General features: G+C 40.8%; 1 protein-coding gene across 1 annotated transcript; it reads right to left on the bottom strand.

Moving 5' to 3' along the window:
• Positions 1-1801: 1801 nt before the first annotated feature.
• On the bottom strand, positions 1802-16578 carry CASP3 (caspase 3). The gene is made up of 7 exons (XM_030449505.1): positions 16476-16578; positions 11135-11228; positions 8540-8664; positions 7959-8087; positions 6035-6210; positions 5418-5535; positions 1802-3188 (listed from the first exon to the last, which is right to left on the bottom strand). Exons 2-7 carry the CDS (start codon positions 11206-11208, stop codon positions 2965-2967), a joined length of 846 nt encoding a protein of 281 aa, XP_030305365.1. The 5' UTR covers positions 11209-11228; positions 16476-16578; the 3' UTR covers positions 1802-2964.
• Positions 16579-16587: the final 9 nt, after the last annotated feature.

The following is a 16587-nucleotide window of genomic DNA, read 5'->3' as shown; positions in this document are numbered from 1 at the left end:
GCTCCTGCCACTTTACCTCCTGCCTGGCTCAGTCCTCACTGGTGCTCACACACTTAAATACTTAAATACCTGCACTTGCTCTAAGTCCTGGCACCACCCCTCTGCACGGACCCCTCTGAGCCAAGGTGCTGCTCCCAGTGCTGGCACATCAATCGGGTCACTCCAGTCACTGCACCACAGCCACACAAGTGCTCTGATTGTTGTTTTTAGCTTTCAGTTGGTGGCATTTACATACACAGCACAGACCCCACCACTCAGCAGCAGTTAAAAATTAGTAAGAAGTCAGGACAGACTGTGCTAGTCAGGCTCAGGTCCTGATAGTTTAGCTGCCCCGTCACCAGTGGAGCCTGCAGTGGAACTCAAAAGGACTTTCTACCAGGTTTTTTACCTAAAACATCTGTTCCTTTCTTCTTTAGCTTAACTCAGGACAGTCTAAGGCAGCTTCCTTTTTCTCATATTGTGCAATCCCTCCATTCACTTTGCTTCCATGCTTCTACCTTAAACTTCTAATTTCCTGTGATTTATGCAGCTGAAATCTACAGTAATCTGTCATTAATTGCCAATCGTGCCTTTCTACCATGTCCTTCATCTATTTCTGCATGGTCCTCATGTACTGAACATCACCCTACAGGCAACCACTTAAGTTGTTCTACTTTCCTCACATCTATTTCCTCACATCTACTCTATTATAATCTTCCATCCCACTGCATTTTCCTCAAGTTCAACCTTTCAACTAGACCACATTTTCCCAATAACCGAGAGCTTGGCTCACCAGCTCAAGTCAGACCTCCTTGCCAAACGGACTGAACATTGAATGGACTGAAGGGTGTTCTTGCTTCCCCCTTTTCCAACAAGCTCTGTCTCTGCCTACAGGTTCCACTGACTGGAACACCAGAGCTCAGCTAGAAATACCCAAAAGCTTCCTGGAGCTGTGAGGAAATTTAATGACCTTGCCTAAAATGCAGTTCATGTCCTGAAAGGACCGACAGGAATATTACCTCTTTCTTCAAGCCCCTACACCTCTAGGTCTTCCCAAAGACTGGTTACTCCTTGTAGCTTAGCCCTGAATTTGTTTTGCTTTAAATACCATTAGAAAAGCTGTAGAATAATTTTTTCCTTTGAAGAACCAGGAAGGATCAAGACCAGAACACACTAAACCTAACGAAGAGTGAACTCCATGACAGGACTTTTTCACAGCAAAACAAAGAACATTTCTATTACCAATTATTTGGAAATAGATTAACAGATCTTTCAGTTTTAAGTGTGCAGCTTCTTGTTGTAACTCACAACCTTAATATGCCACAACCTACAAACAGATTTTTTTGTGAAGGTTATTTTTAGGTATTTTTAAAAGAGGCCTACTTAATTTTTCCAACAGTAGTCTGCATAACAGGTCTGCCTGGAACTGAAGTTTCAATCAGTTAAAATAGGCTAACCCTCTCTCACAAAGTATTTTTACGAGAGGCAACATTCTTCCTATTCATCAGGCAGTTATCAGATAACTCATCTACACCGATTAGAATTGCTTTCTCTGCACAATTTCTGAACCTGTATTTCCTAAGCCTCAGTCACTACTCTTACTACTTGGCTATAAAGTAGCTTATTTTCAAACTTCAGGTGTAAAGCAGATGGCGAAGAAAAGGGAAAGTAGTATTTTGAGAAAAAAGGGGCATAATTAAAGATAAAACTAATTTGCAAAAGTTATCAAATAATAAAACAAATAATACACATAGAAAAGCATGATACAGTTCAGGAGACAGTATTTAATTTAAGTTTAAAAAAAAAACAAATGCCTCTGGAAGTAAACATCAATTTGCTAACATTGCTTATGCTACACAATTTAAAGAATTTTAAGTCTTGGTTTGCAAGCACCCTATAGTCATTTACCATTCTGTCTTGCTTGCATTTTAGAAAGACTGCCACAAGTTGAAAGACCAACAAAAATGTTCTACAATTTTGTAAAAGCCTGTTCTATAAAATTCAGTCAAGAGATAGAAATTTACTCTTTGTTAATATATTTTAAGTCTTGTAATTAACTAATCTGATATTAGAGGTAAGAAATGGCATTTCTCCAGTACCACAAATCCAGGTTTCCACACAGACTAAATGTGGTACACACATAGAACTAAGCAAACTCACTGACCAGAAAGAGGGAAACAAACTGTTTAGCATGTAGACTTCCTTTTACACTGATTCTTAAAGCTCAATACATGCCCCAACTGCTCCTCCCTTAGTGAGCTGCAAAAAGAGCAGTTTTTGAGGACTGGTCCCTTAGTCATTCAGCTTCAAGTTCAGAGTACAAAATTTATTTTCAAACAGCTACCATGTTGATGTAATTGCTTTACCTAATACTCCATACAAAAAGTTATAAAATAATCAGGAAAAAAATTGGCCTTATTCTAAATATGTTTCCTAATTGCATGTAAAAAACAAAATGGCTCTTGTCCACAGTTTATGCCCTAAGTTATAAAAACAATTAAGGTTCATTTATAACCTAAACTTTAAGAAATCAAGAAGAAATGTATGATGACACTACTAGCATATTACCATTATTAGTAAACATACCACATTCTGAATCGTCTTTCTATTGGCAAAGATACAAAACCAAACTATTTAAAAGAACTGTTTCCTTTCTCTGCCTCTTCGGCAAAGTGAAACATAGCACCAAAGAGATTGGTAGGTGATCTGATCTTCTCCTCTTCCTAATTTTTCCAAGATACTCAGAGCACTACTTTCAAATTTGTCTGTGCTTCAGCTCCTCAAGTTTGCATTTCTAACTATTTCAAACATAGTCATACTATGTTTTACTTCTAGTAACAGACATAGCTAACTCTGAGACAGTTCATTATGCCACACACAGTAGTGAACAGCAATTCAGACTTAAAGTGGTATTCCGTACTAAATATTGCATATAAATTACAGATAAAAACATGTACTGAAAAATGACAAGGTGAAATTCTTTTCTCAAGGGAAGTAAAATTCTTTGGTGAGCATAGAGACAATGCAAGGGATCTGTTTCTTTGCATTAAAATCCTGCCGGGTGGAGCAGGACTCGTACTCTGCTACTTTGCGATTTACACGAGTTAAAATCTGCAGGAGTTCAAGTTTTCTCGCATGTTCCTTCAGCATTGTACACAGTGACTGAATGAACCAGGAGCCTTCAGCTGAATTTCTCCAGGAGTAATAGCCTGTGAAAGAGAGAGATATCAAATTGATCAGATGTAGCAGCCTCTGATATAGAACAAGATAGCGATTAGGGGAACAGCCCAGTTCCCAGTAGTAAATCAATGTTTTCAAATAAAAACTCAAAACCACTAACTAACAAAATTTAGATTTTATAACCTCCTGAAATATCAAAAGGTTTTTCTAGCCCTTTCATCCTTTCAAATCTAAAGAATCTTCATGTAGGTAGAAAATCAAGAAGCAGGAAAACTATCTTATGCTGCAGCAGTCTTAGCTACTAACCACTCACTACGTCACAGAGTATACACATATGAAAGAGAGGTGACAATCCTGACAGAGCCAAGGTGCAAAATGTATTTCACTGTCACCATCTTCAGGACTACACGCATGAATTAAAGACTGAAACCTACTTCTGCTGATAACTTAAAGGGCATACTAAGGGCTCTGCCACTAATAATTTTGCTTAAGGATGCCATTAAAATAAAGTTGACAGATAAAAATTTGCTGGTGTTTATCACCAACTTCTGTGTATTCATCTGCTGATATCTGACTGTTTTGTTCTCTCAGAACATGTCAGTTTCAGCTCTGTGACTGGCAAGATCATGGAGCAGGTCCTCCTGAAGGCTCTAAGGCAAGCAGATAACAAAGGAGTGATTGGTGACAGCCAACATGGCTTCACTAAGGGGAAGTCTTGCCTAACTCAGTAGTATTTTACAATGGGGTCACAGCCTCAGTGGACAAAGGCACAACAGACATCATCTACCTGCTGTACCCGTGCAAAATTCAACACTGTCCTGCATGATATCCTGATCTCTAAACTGGAATGATGTGGATTCAATGGATGGACCACTCGTTGGATAAGGAACTGGATGGCTCCACCCAAAGAGTTGTGATCAATGGCTCAGTGTCCAAATGGAGATGTGTGATGAGTGGTGTTCCTCAAGGGCTGGTACTCAGACCAGTGCTGTTTAGTATCTTTGTCAGTGACATGGACAGTGGAATCAAACGCACCCTCAGCAAGTTTTCTGATGACACCATACTGTGTGGTGAAGTCAACATGCTGGAGGGAAAGGATGACATCCAGAGACCTTGGCAGGCTTGATAAGTGGACTTGTGCAAACTGCATGAAGTTCTACATGGCCAAGTGTAAGGTTCTGCACTGTGTCGAGGAAATCCCACGCACAAATACACGCTGGGAGGAGAAAGGGTTGAAGGCAGGCCTGAGCAGGAGTTGGGGGGTGATGGTGGACCAGAAGCTCAACATGAGCCATCAGTGTGCACTTGCAGCTGAGAAAGCCAACCATGTCCTAAGCTGTATCAAAAGAAGCACAGACAGCCTGCTGAGGGAGCTGATGCTCCCCTTCTACTCTGCTCTTGTGAGACCCCACCTAGAGTACTGTGCCCAGTTCTGTAGTCTGAAACATAAGAAGAACACAGAGCTCCTTGAGCATTTCCAGAGGAGAGCCACTAAAATGATCAGAGGGCTGGAGCACCTCCCCTATGAAGACAGGCTGAGAGAGTTGGGGTTGTTCAGCCTTGGAGAAAAGGAGGCTCTGAGGTTCTATGAAGCAGCTTTCCAGTATCTGAAGGGGCCTACAAGAAAGCTGGGGTAGGGCTTTTTACATGTGTGTGTAGTGAGAGGACAAGGGGAAAAGGTTTCAAACTTGAAGAGGGAAGGTTTAGGTTAGACATTAAGAAGAAGTTCTTTAATTTAAGGGTGATGAGACAGTGTCACAGGTTGCCCAAGGAAGCTGTGGCTCCCCTCTCCATGGAAGAGTTCAAGGCCAGGTTGGAAGGCGATATGAGCAACCTGGTCTAGTGGGAGGTGTCCCTGCCCATGGCACAGGGGTTGGAACTAGATGATCTTTAAGGTCCTATCTAATGCAAGCTATTTTAACTAAAAATCCATTTTACTTCCTGCTGTAAATTACTTGCACAACTCAGATTAACTAAGTTTATAGCAGATGAATATCAGAAGGCTCACTAATGAGAAGGAGGTATATTCAGGTGTGGTGTTTTTTTTGTAGGAACTGAAAGTAGCAACTACCTCAAAAAGAAATCAAACCAGGAGAGAAAAAAAAACACTTAGGGAAGAAAATCTGCATTTCCACTAAAGAGAACACATGAAGTAGTCACCCACTAACTGTATGCAGCTACAGATGGTCACTTATAATACCAATCCAAGATGATATATGGATACAATTTCAGGAACAAAAACTTTGTAAGTCTCTCACCTGGAGCTGTAGAATATGCATACAAGAAGTCTGCCTCTACGGGTATTTTCTGACACACTGTTTCTTCTGATCCACTGTCTGCCTCGATACCAGAATCTAAATCTGTGCCTCTACAAGCCTATTTGGTGGAAAGGAGAATGGGAAATAAAGAAATAAAGGCAACAATCATAATCAGAAAACTGGGTGGGTTTTTTTTTTCTATTTTAATGGCAATAATATCCCAACTAAAAACTTGCAAAATGTGAATTTATGTCACATTTCCATTAGACAGACTCAAAAGAAAAAGTAACTAGCACTTATCCAAATCAACTACACAGTCTGGCTAAGATTGATATTAATTCAAAAGTGTATTCAGAAACTCACTAAAATATTGGGTAGCATTCAGGAAGTTTGTACATAATCCATAGAATTAAGGTAATGCAATCTCAGCTACTACAAGTACTGCCTACCTAACAGGGCTGACTGTGCCACTTCTAGACTTGAAGAGAATCTCTCTGAAAGTAATACCATTTAAAGCAACTGCAGAAATAAGTAATTTCTTTAACTGATGATTAACGGAAACAGTATTTTTTGAAGTAATCAGGTGATTTGATCACTATTGTTCAGCCATACATCACCTGAATGAAAAACAGCTTGGGTTTTCCTGCTAAACTTCTGCACTTGTCACCTCTGAAAAGGCTTGTTAGTGCTTTCAGTTCAAGAGGGCCATCTGTACCATAGATGAATCCTTCATCACCATGGCTGAGCAACACACAAACAAAGCTGCTTCGCTTGCTGTGATCTTCATCAGAAACTTCAAAGAAAAAGAGAATTGTCTTAACTTCTTGCACTTTCTAAAGGCCTTGAAAATATCATACTTCCTATGTGACAGAAGGCTTTAAGAAGCAATTCCCATGTTTAGAAACCTCCAACCAGTTTTCACTTCTGAACAAAGGGAGCCAGCCTACTTTACTTCAGGGGACTGGACACAGAAAACCCCAAATTAAAGGCAAACTCTGCCCATTCCAAGACATGGCCACAGAATTAGGCCAAGAAAACCAGGAAGAGACAAAGAGGGTATACCCACAGTGTCTCAAAGTCTGAATGGTGCTCCTTTGTCATGCAGTAATGGTTAACAGTGTCGGGATCTGACTGATGGGAAGTTCTGAGTTTTGGGAAAGGATGGGGAAGTCTTAACTCTCCAATCAGAGATGCTTCATCTACTTGGATTACATGGGAACTGAGTGTAGCATGGAAGCTGTTGCTGCTGGAGTGTACTAGCCTAGGTATCAGCACTACTGCTTTCTCTCTCTCACTCTTGCCCCGTAACAAGGTCTAGAAAGTTTTTTCACGTCTCTGAAATTTGTACTTAAGACATTTAGGTTAGATATCAAGTGTCTGTAGAGTACTTTTTTTTTTTTTGCAGCTTGTGGTATACAGAACAGATATTACCTGATGTCATCTGTTGTCTGACAATGAGGGGATTGTACCTGAGGATAAATTTATGAAAAGACACAAGCACGGTTTAAAAGAAAGAATCAAAAAAGAATTCTGAGTGGAAAACTCAAGAAGATGCAAGAGTGTGTAGATGAGAAGACTAACAGTCCCAAAAGCTGAAGTCTTCTGTTTAGAGCTTGCCACAACAACAAATTTCTATTCTGGAAAAAATAACTATTCACAATTTTCTCAAGCAATGCACACTCATGCATTTCTACAATTTATGGACATGCACTGTACCTAGAAGAATTAGAAAAGGCTGGTTTTTGGGAGTTTCTAATTAGGTTGCACTCTGTGGATTACCAGGATTGCTGCAGGCTAACTGGCTGTTGGGTGAGAATAATCCCTATAACACTTCTACTGTTGAACTGTGATCCGGAACAGTCTTGGAGAGCACCAATAGTCACCAGCCACAGCCATGCCAGAGAACCTTCCACCAGTTAACTAGAACAGACTGTGTTCCAGGGCTAGATACCTCCATGCACTATTTAATTCACTGGTCTAGATGTAGCCAAGTCCAAAGAAAGCAGGACTAAGACAAACAGGAGCATATAGCTCTCACTTGACAGAAAAATGCTTTGTTACGCAAGTGAAACAGAACACAAGTTGTTTCTCCAAAAGAGTAATTCAGTCCACACACTTGCAGTCCTTGTCCCTCAGTGAGACCCCACCCCTAGATCATCAGAACACCTCTTTGGCCACACCACTATGCATATAGCACAGAACCCCTTTACCCAGTTAAGCAGGTTTCTTTCCAACTTGCTGACCTTTAGTGATCCTAGGGTCAGAACATAAATCAGTCTGCATTTAAGTTTCAGCCTTTTTTCCAGCCTTCTTTAGAAGATGAGAAAGGATACGGGGACAACAGTCATGGTACAGAAGATGAAGAGACATCAAAGATGGATAAACACAGAAACTTGGATGTACATGTCATTCTTAGCATAAAACCAGTGGTAGGTGTGGAATATCATCTAAAAGAACCATGGAGGAAGAGATGTGAGGGCTAGAGATGTATTTGGAAACAGTGGCTTATTTAATACATGCACTGAACATGCTAGCACTTACCCTTTTTCAATAGTTTATAAATGTCCCCGCATGAAAGATCATTGTTGACCTTTGTTCTATATCCCAACTTCAAAAAAACTTCTCTGACACTTGCAGCATCCGCATCTGTACCCGAACGGGGCGACATCCCTACACATAAGAGAAATGTACTGTTTCTTATATGATATAAATGGATTGGTCCGAGTGAGCCAAACTATTGTCTCACTTGTAGATCAGTCTGGAATATTCTTCTATTATTCCAGATCCACTCTAACAGAAAAAACAATTGTACTGAGATACATGCACACCATTTCCCTCTCTCAGTACCTGTATTGTAGATTTATCTACTCCATATTTTTATGTCTACCTATCTGTATAAAGACATAAAAAAGGATTTAATTTGCAAAACAGAAATTGTGACTAAATGGTAAGATGGACTCGTACTGCCTATCAATATTTGGAAGAATGGACTGAAATGAATAACACCCATTTCAAACTCCTTCATTTTAGATTGCAATCAAAATTGGTCTGCATGTTTAATTTTGAAGAATAACACATGACACTAATTTATCTAAATAAAGAAAAAACAAAAAAAGTGGTACCAGTGTGTCTGTGGAAGTTCTTATTGTTTATTATTATGCATTCTCCCATCTCTGGATAATCCATTCTGTAACTGTAGTCTGGAAGAATTCCAGAGTCCGTAGATTTGCCAGCAGATAGGTTCTTTCTGTATAGAAATGAGAAAAAATTCAGCTGTTAATTTCTGATCTCTCTTCTCTAGTTTCAAAATAATAATAAAATAAGGTTATTTTAGCAAAACAAATGAAACTGGTAAGGTTTACTATTTGTTCCCTAGAAGTTCACTCAGCAAGATCATAGAATCATAGAATTGGCTGGGTTGGAAGGGACCTCAGAGATCATCAAGTCCAACCCTTGATCCACCACCGCTGCAGTTACTAGACCATGGCACTGAGTGCCACATCCAGTCTCTCTTTAAATATCTCCAGGGATGGAGAATCCACTACTTCCTGGGGCAGCCCATTCCAATGCCAAGATTGCTGATAGCACCAAGTTGTGTGGTGTGGTCAACACGCTGGAGGGAAGGGATGCCATCCAGAGCGACCTTGACAGGCTTGAGAGGTGGGTCTGTGCAAACATAACAGAAGTTCAACAAGTTCAAGTGCAGGGTCCTGCACAGGGGTCAGGGCAATCCCAAACACTGATATAGGCTGGATGAGTTGATTGAGAGCAGCCCTGTGGAGAAGAACTTCAAGGTATTGGTGGATGAAAAACTTAGTATGAGTTGTCAATGTGCATTTGCATTCCAGAAAGCCAACCAGGTCCTGGGCTGCATCAGAAAAAGTGTGGAGAGCAGATCAAGGGTGGTGAGCCTCCTCCTACAATCTGCTCTTGTGAGACTCTACTTGGAGTTCCATGTCCATCTCTGGGCTCCCCAACACAGGAAGAACATTGACCTGCTTGAGCAAGTTCAGAGTAGGACAACAAAGCTGATCAGACAGCTGGAGCACCTTTGCTATGAGGTCAGGCTGAGTGAGCTGAGGTTGTTTAGCCTGTAGAGAAGGCTTCAGGAAGACCTTATAGCAGTCTTCCAGTACTTAAAGGAACCTACCATAAAGATGGGCAGAGACCCTTTATCAAAAGGGAGTGTAGTGGTGGGCAACAGGCAACAGTTTCAAACTGAAAAAGGTTATATTTAGATTAGCTGTTAGTAAGAAATTCTTTAGTGTGAGGGTGGTAAGACACAGCAACAGGTTGCCCAGGAAAGTTGTGGATGCCACCTCCCTGAAAGTGTTCCAGGCCAGGTCGGATGGGGCCTTGAGCAACCTGGTCTAGAGGGAGGTGTCCATAACCATGGCACAGGCATTTGAACTGGATGATCTTCAAGGTCCATTCCAACTCAAACCATTTTATGATTCTGTCTGTGAAATCAATTGATAATTCTGATTTAAGACTAGAAGACTGTACTTGTCTAGAGGTTAATTATACAATGCAATTTTATTTAAGCTCCCAAATAAACTTTTTGTTTCAAGTCCAGTAAAATGTGCACATATACAAATAATTAAAAAAAAAAAGAAAGTGAAGAGTAATTTGTATTTGTAGCAATCTTCTGTGCAAATTGTAACAAGCTTAAAATTTAAAGAATCAAGGAAGAACTGTGTCTAAAACCATAATGACTCTGCACAGGAAAATAAAAAAATTAGTTTAAGAAAACCAGTTATTATACCAACAAGAAACTGGTTGGGTTTTATTTATTATCATCTTTTGGAAACTATGCACCAGGAGGGAAGATCAGCTCTGGGAATGTGTATCTATTCTGAATTCTAACCAAACTTGCAGTAGCATTCAACTTGCACAAGTAAACATTCAGTACCTAGAAAGACCAAGACTCTCTGTGCAGCTGAAATTCTGCCTTAATGAGCATATCAGATGCACCCCTACTCATGTCTCTGCACAGGCTGTCAGTTCTACTCAGTCCATACATTCTGAAGTCAGCATGGGTTTCCTCATTTAAGCAGATGGGTAAGTGGTCTCAAGGTGGGGCCTTCTATCACATTGTATTCCACATACAAAAATTCTGTAATGCTCTTAAATGTAATTTTAATTTAAATACCAAAATGAATTACTTCAGAAACAAAGTAAGTTCCCAGAGAGACCATAATCAGACGACAGTGCTACACCTGCACAATAACTAGCTGTCACCAGGAAGAACAGGTCTGCCTTTCCTCCATTCCCTCCCTGTAAGTTCCCCTTGCACTTGTGCTTCCACACGTGTAACCCCACAGCAGATCAGCTGAAGCAGCTGAAATGACTGTCACAGGTTCAGGTGAGCTCTAGAAGCAGTTCAAGGAAAGGGGTGAACATTTACCTCAGGGTGAGGCAGACAAATCTCTTTTCAAGAACAGCTAATCACTTGATAATAATGTTGAACCAAGTCTAACTGCACCTCAAGTGTTTTGTTTTTTAATTCCCTGTACGTATGCATGGGCTGTTCGGTCAGGGACTGGGTATTTTCAAAGTCAGTACAAGAACTCAACAGTCATTTATTATTTCAGCTACTTAGCATCACTGAAACTTTTCCTTTAACATTATTTCTACTATGGCTTTTGCCTTTTATTACAGCACAAAATTCCTCCAGTCTTAAAATTTAAGTCTTTAACTACAAGTATCTCACTTACCCTTTGGAACCAGGAATAGATTTTGCATCTGACATATCTTCCCCCCCAAGTAGTCCATCTCCTGCATCTGCCATTATAGCTCTCAATTATCAGCTTGAAAACATAAGAAAACAGAAATATACTCATTATTTTTCATATGAACTAATACCTTCAGATTGCTTAATTTGTTAGGTTTCCTTAAAGCCTTACACAATCTGAGAGCAATCCTTTAGAATTATAGAGAAAACAGGAATTTTAAAAGGAGATATTCACACAGAATAACTTTAGCCTAGGAATACTAGTTCTGGTGGGCAAAAAATAGAATTTCAGATTAATGCCTACATATCTTATATTTGAAAGAAGAACATGTAATATTTCCCTAAATTACTGCGTTCTAAAACAACTCTGGGAAAAACAGTCCACAGATCCCTGTCAGCAAATCATTGAAAATGCCAACAAAAAGCAGAATAAGAGACACACAAATTGAAAACAATCTGAAATACTGTGATGTCCCTACATGCATTAGTAACATTTCAGTATTATCTTACATCTCAGTAAGACAGATGGTACCTATGAAGGCAACTGAAATATAAATAACATGAAGCCACAACAATGTGACTTTAAGTAGTTGATTAAACGAACTCTATACTATGCCTTGCTATTTTCTTTATATCAGAAGGCAGGACAAGAAATTGACAGATAACAAGCCACAGATCAATTAAAAAGCAATACTCTGTACTCGTGGAACACATTACCACAAGTGACCTTTAATTCAGGGTTCAGAAAAGGATTAAGCATCATAAAGTTAAATACAGGATAGGACAAAGTAATAAATGCTTAGAAGTGAAATAAGTGTTTAGACTTCATGAAACAAACAAGGCACTACAAGGCAAGAATTTCAGAGAAACTTACTTAGCAGATATATTTTTTGTAAATAGAATCAGACCAAGTAGTAAGATTTCCTGGTCAGATATGACGAAGATTCTTACTTAATGCCTACATTCTTGGGTGAAAAACAATATTTGCCATCTTACACCATCACAGTATTATAATAATAAGTCTCTTAACTACAGATGTATACTCTAGCTAGTACACCATCAACATCTATTTTCTGTGGCAACAATTACTGGTGCATCAAAGAATTAATCTGGGTATGTACAATCTTTTCTTTCCTTGTTTCTTAAAAGACATTAACTTGCATTTTCAGTGGCTTCAAAAGATCTTCAAGGTTATCCTGAATACAGTTTCTTTGTATCTTGGAGCATGGATGTAATTAAGAAATTTTCTTGTTAACAAAAACATCAAATAAGCTTGATATTTTAGAAATAAATTTTCTAAAATATATTATTGTCTGATATTTCAGAAATTCACTTTAAAGACATTATCATGGGGTAAGGATGGCATATATGATGCCAAACTTGCCTTCCTAGCACCATGATTTATATTCATTCATCCTAACATCAAAGTCTAATTCCTTAACAGCTCCCTGTGCTAAAAAAGACAATCAACTTCCAAAGTCAACTACCTAAGACCTGTGTCATGACTATGATCCTAACCTATGCCTTACACTGACAACAGTCTATAGACCGGAGTGACAACTGGTGACTCTGCTCAGCCATGACTGAAATGAAGAGCTTCTTACTGACAAAACACCAGAAGATCCCCTGCTCCAGCAGAGCCCAGCTTCCAGGCATTTCTATGCCTCTTTCAACTCCATCCCTACCATCATCATCCTCAGCTTTGTTTCCCAGCTTTCCTGAGCTCTCAGCTTTTGCTTTTGAACCAAACTTTACCTTGTAGGAAAACATTCAAATAGACTGACCCACAATTCTGAAGCAACTCATTCTGTTCCTTACTCTGCAGAAGGACTATGTGCAAAAGCACAACCCAAACTCTTCACTGTGGCTGGGATTAATAGGAGAGAGAGTGGAAAAGTTATCCTTTTTCCTTGTTTGCTCTTTGTCTGCCTACAGTAACGAATAACCAGACCATATGAAACAGCACAGTATCAGGTACCAACTCCATTATCTGAACTAGCCAGCTGGTGTCCTGAGAGCAGTGTAGCCATGGCAGCATGGAATTCAACTTCTGCTAAAATCCCACATGTCCATCCCAGCTGTCTGGCACTGTGGAGATCTGTGGTGCCAGCACTGCAAGTACAGGAGCCAGCTTGTGTAAACCAGTAAATGTGTGCCTACACAAGCTGTGGTCACCTCCTGTCTATCTTATGAGCCAGCCTGGGCTACCAATAACTACTTAGAGACAGTCTCAGATTAAGTAAAGGGAAAGCTAACAACCCTCTGGCCAACAGCTGAGACCTTGGAATCATTAGGCAGGGTAAGTGGATCATTAGGTTGCCTTGAGTTCACAACACGGGAGCTCCAACCAAACTGCTGCATCCCACTGGGGGCCGTTCTGAGTAAGCTCATGAGAATAACACTGGTGAACAGCAGCAGACTTAAGTAGGCAAGCTGGAGTCATAACAGGCTGGGGCCACTGAATCCTGCTATAACACAAATGTTAAAGCATGCTGCAAGTAATAAAAAAGATCTTCACCATTCACAGCTTTAAGATTCTAAAACTGCTGCCCTTGCTCCAATGCCAAAGATACAATGAAATACTTTGAAATAGATAGCAAAACCTACAACTACAATAAACTATAGGACTTTGTTTATAAAAATTTTAAAACATGTTTTGTAATACCATATTAAAAATATCTTTCTAATGCCTTTCCAACCTGCCTGCACAGCCTGCAGTTTCATTTGTTTTTTAACAAAGTGTTAGAGCTTACTAACACTTTAGAGCTCTAAAGTGTTAGAGCTTTAACAAAGTGTTAGAGCACCGTGACTGGAGCTTGACTAAGAGTCTTCACAGAAGCTAAGAAGAGAGTGGAGAAAAACTGGGTATAATACATTAGGTATTTGGAATACACATGGATTCATCTTCAGAACAGAATCTGAAACTCACTTCTAATATCCATCAATTTCTGAGCACCAAGTCACCTGTACTTCTTTAAAGAACAAAAGACATAAACAAAAGACATGCCTGGTTTGTTGCTGGGTACTCAAATGTATCTTTTAACAGTATTTTTTCTGCTCTAAAGCATCAGCCGGGGGATCAGCAACGCTCTCTGGAGGATGGTGCTGCTTCTAACACACTACTAAGGATTGCCTCATCTTCACTGAGGTAATGCAATGATGTCATGTTCTGTCAAGCAAAATATACATTTCCCTGCAGATCTCAAGCTACTAGGCACAGAGGAAAAAAAAAAGGACAATGCATTAAGAATTTATTAAAAAAAAAGATACTCTGCTGCTTGATATTCTGTTCTCTGAAAGATTTGGAAAGATGAGGTTTTTACTGTAAGGAAACCTGAAAAAACCCAAGTAGTTGAAACAAGCAAGATCATTTTTCTAATCTAGCAGAATACATTATGTAGGCTTTAGGAAGCTTACTCTGCAATATTATAGCTGGGGAAAAAAAAAGTTTACAAAAGCCCCTCTAAGATTGTGAATATAAAGATGATGCTACAATGATCTTTACAGGCACTAAGAAGTAAAAATTAATGTGGTTAAAAAAGGCCTAAAACTACAGTCAACAAACTACCAAAACTGACCACACTCTCTCTGCATAGCAATTATAACAAAAATACATCTTTCTTTAGATAAATGCAGTTGCTCAAATAATTTTCTTTTGAGAAGAAAATAATGTAAAAAAAAAAAAAAAGTTTTTACTCCTTTCCAGCCTGGATTTACCTATTCTGTCTGGATCTAATGAAAATAAATTTACATCGTCATATGTCACCAGTGCAATATAAACTACAAGGTTTTTCTTTTAAACCAACATTTCTTTCTTTGAATTGTGAACCAAAAAGAAAAATTCATGATACAGTGACACAATTAATACCAAAGCTTCTCAGACAAGGAAGGAAGAAAATATCTGAACTGTCTCTAGTTACCAGCTGCATCTTGAAATATGCAAACCACAGGAGACAACACATGTTCCATGTATGTCAGCTGCTACAAAGCAATGACTGTAGCAGTATTAAAATCACAGTTCAAAACAAACCACTATTCTACACGTGCTTAAAGATTAGAAAAGGGCAGTTTCCCACCTCACATGACTGCAGAAGAAAATATCAAACACACAAAGAAGGTATTTTATGTACGTAAATACAAACACAGCACATTTGAGATACGAATGCTGGCACACATAGTCAGAATTCTCATTTATACGATGTATAGTGACAACCAATAATTATCTAATTAATAAGAGAAGGAAAATATAGAAGCTGACTGTATGAAGAAACCAGGAACATTTGAAATCAACCATTATGTTTTCTGTGTAGCACTATCCCCCTGTCAAACACTGGCACCACTGATGGAACCATGGCAATGCTGGAGCAGCCCTGCGCCTTACTTCTGATCTGGACCTGGTCGTTGGCAAACAATGACACTGGGCAAGCACTCTGATCTTCCAAAAACAAACAGACGTTTAGTTCGTCAGCACTAATCTGCAAAAATCAGCAAAGACGTGAATTTATTCTGCTAGTAGATAGGAGCCTTGCACAGAGTCTGCGAGGGCCTCAAGGATGCTCTCCCCCTGCCAGCAGGACCGGTACCGGAGCGGCGAGCTGCTCCCGTGTACCGCCCCGCTGGCCCCAGCTCGGCCCGAAGCTCCCCGGCTCTCTCTGCAGGGCACACACACTCTTTGTTAGCAGCCCGCTGGCTGCAGAGACATTTTCTGGCCAAGGTTCAACGCGCTGTCTCCGATGCTTTGTTCGGGTAGCCCCAAATGCAGATTTTGACCCCGTGTTTCAGGTTAGTTAGCACTCGGTCGGAAGGACACCAGAAAGCAATTTAAAATCAAAGCCCTCGCCACCCCATCCCACCCCACCCGACTCCTCTATGTTTGGACCCACGCCCGCGGGGCTCCCTTCACAGCAGGTCCGGCAGCAGCGGGTCGGGCAGTAACCGGGAGGGGATGGGAGCATATGATTCTATGATTCTATGATTCACTGGAGCAGAGCGGCCCCGGCGCTTCCCAGCGCTCGCTCCTTCCCCGTCGCCGCGGACATCCCCGGGGAGCGGGAAGGCAGCGCTCTGAGCCGAGCCCGCCCCGGGCGAGCAGCAGCATTCCTCCCGGCCCAGGTATGGGGAGGCTCCCGCTCCCCTCAACGGGCTCCCTGGCGGGAAGCCCTGGCGTGTGCATCCGTCCCCACCGGACCGAGGCCCCGTGGGCCAGGAGAACCGCAGATTGGCCCCATACGGGCGGGCGGCCGCTAGCCCTACCCCACCCCCCACCGCTTTGTTCGGCCCAGCCACCACGCCCGCAGCCCAGCGCCTCCGCCGCCGCCACTCACCGGCGGGTTGCCTGCCCGCTCTCCCGGCGCTGCCCTACGAGCTGTTCCCCGGGTCTGAACTCGTCTCTGCACGACCGTCGATCAGGCAGGGAATGAAGCAGAGCCTCCGGCG

This window comes from Calypte anna, chromosome 4A (assembly GCF_003957555.1).
Source record: "Calypte anna isolate BGI_N300 chromosome 4A, bCalAnn1_v1.p, whole genome shotgun sequence".
NCBI classification, from domain to species: Eukaryota; Metazoa; Chordata; class Aves; order Apodiformes; family Trochilidae; genus Calypte; species Calypte anna.
This window is presented reverse-complemented; position numbering and strand designations above follow the sequence as displayed.

Bases quoted from the DNA above. Each gene is read 5' to 3' on its own strand.
- CASP3 (XM_030449505.1), bottom strand. From the start codon at position 11,208: ATGGCAGATGCAGGAGATGGACTACTTGGGGGGGAAGATATGTCAGAT. The intron at 8,665-11,134 runs GTAAGTGAGATA...ATTTCTATACAG, and splicing joins TCTATTCCTGGTTCCAAAGG to AAAGAACCTATCTGCTGGCA. The intron at 6,211-7,958 runs GTAAGTGCTAGC...TTTTCTTTGAAG, and splicing joins TTATAAACTATTGAAAAAGG to TTTCTGATGAAGATCACAGC.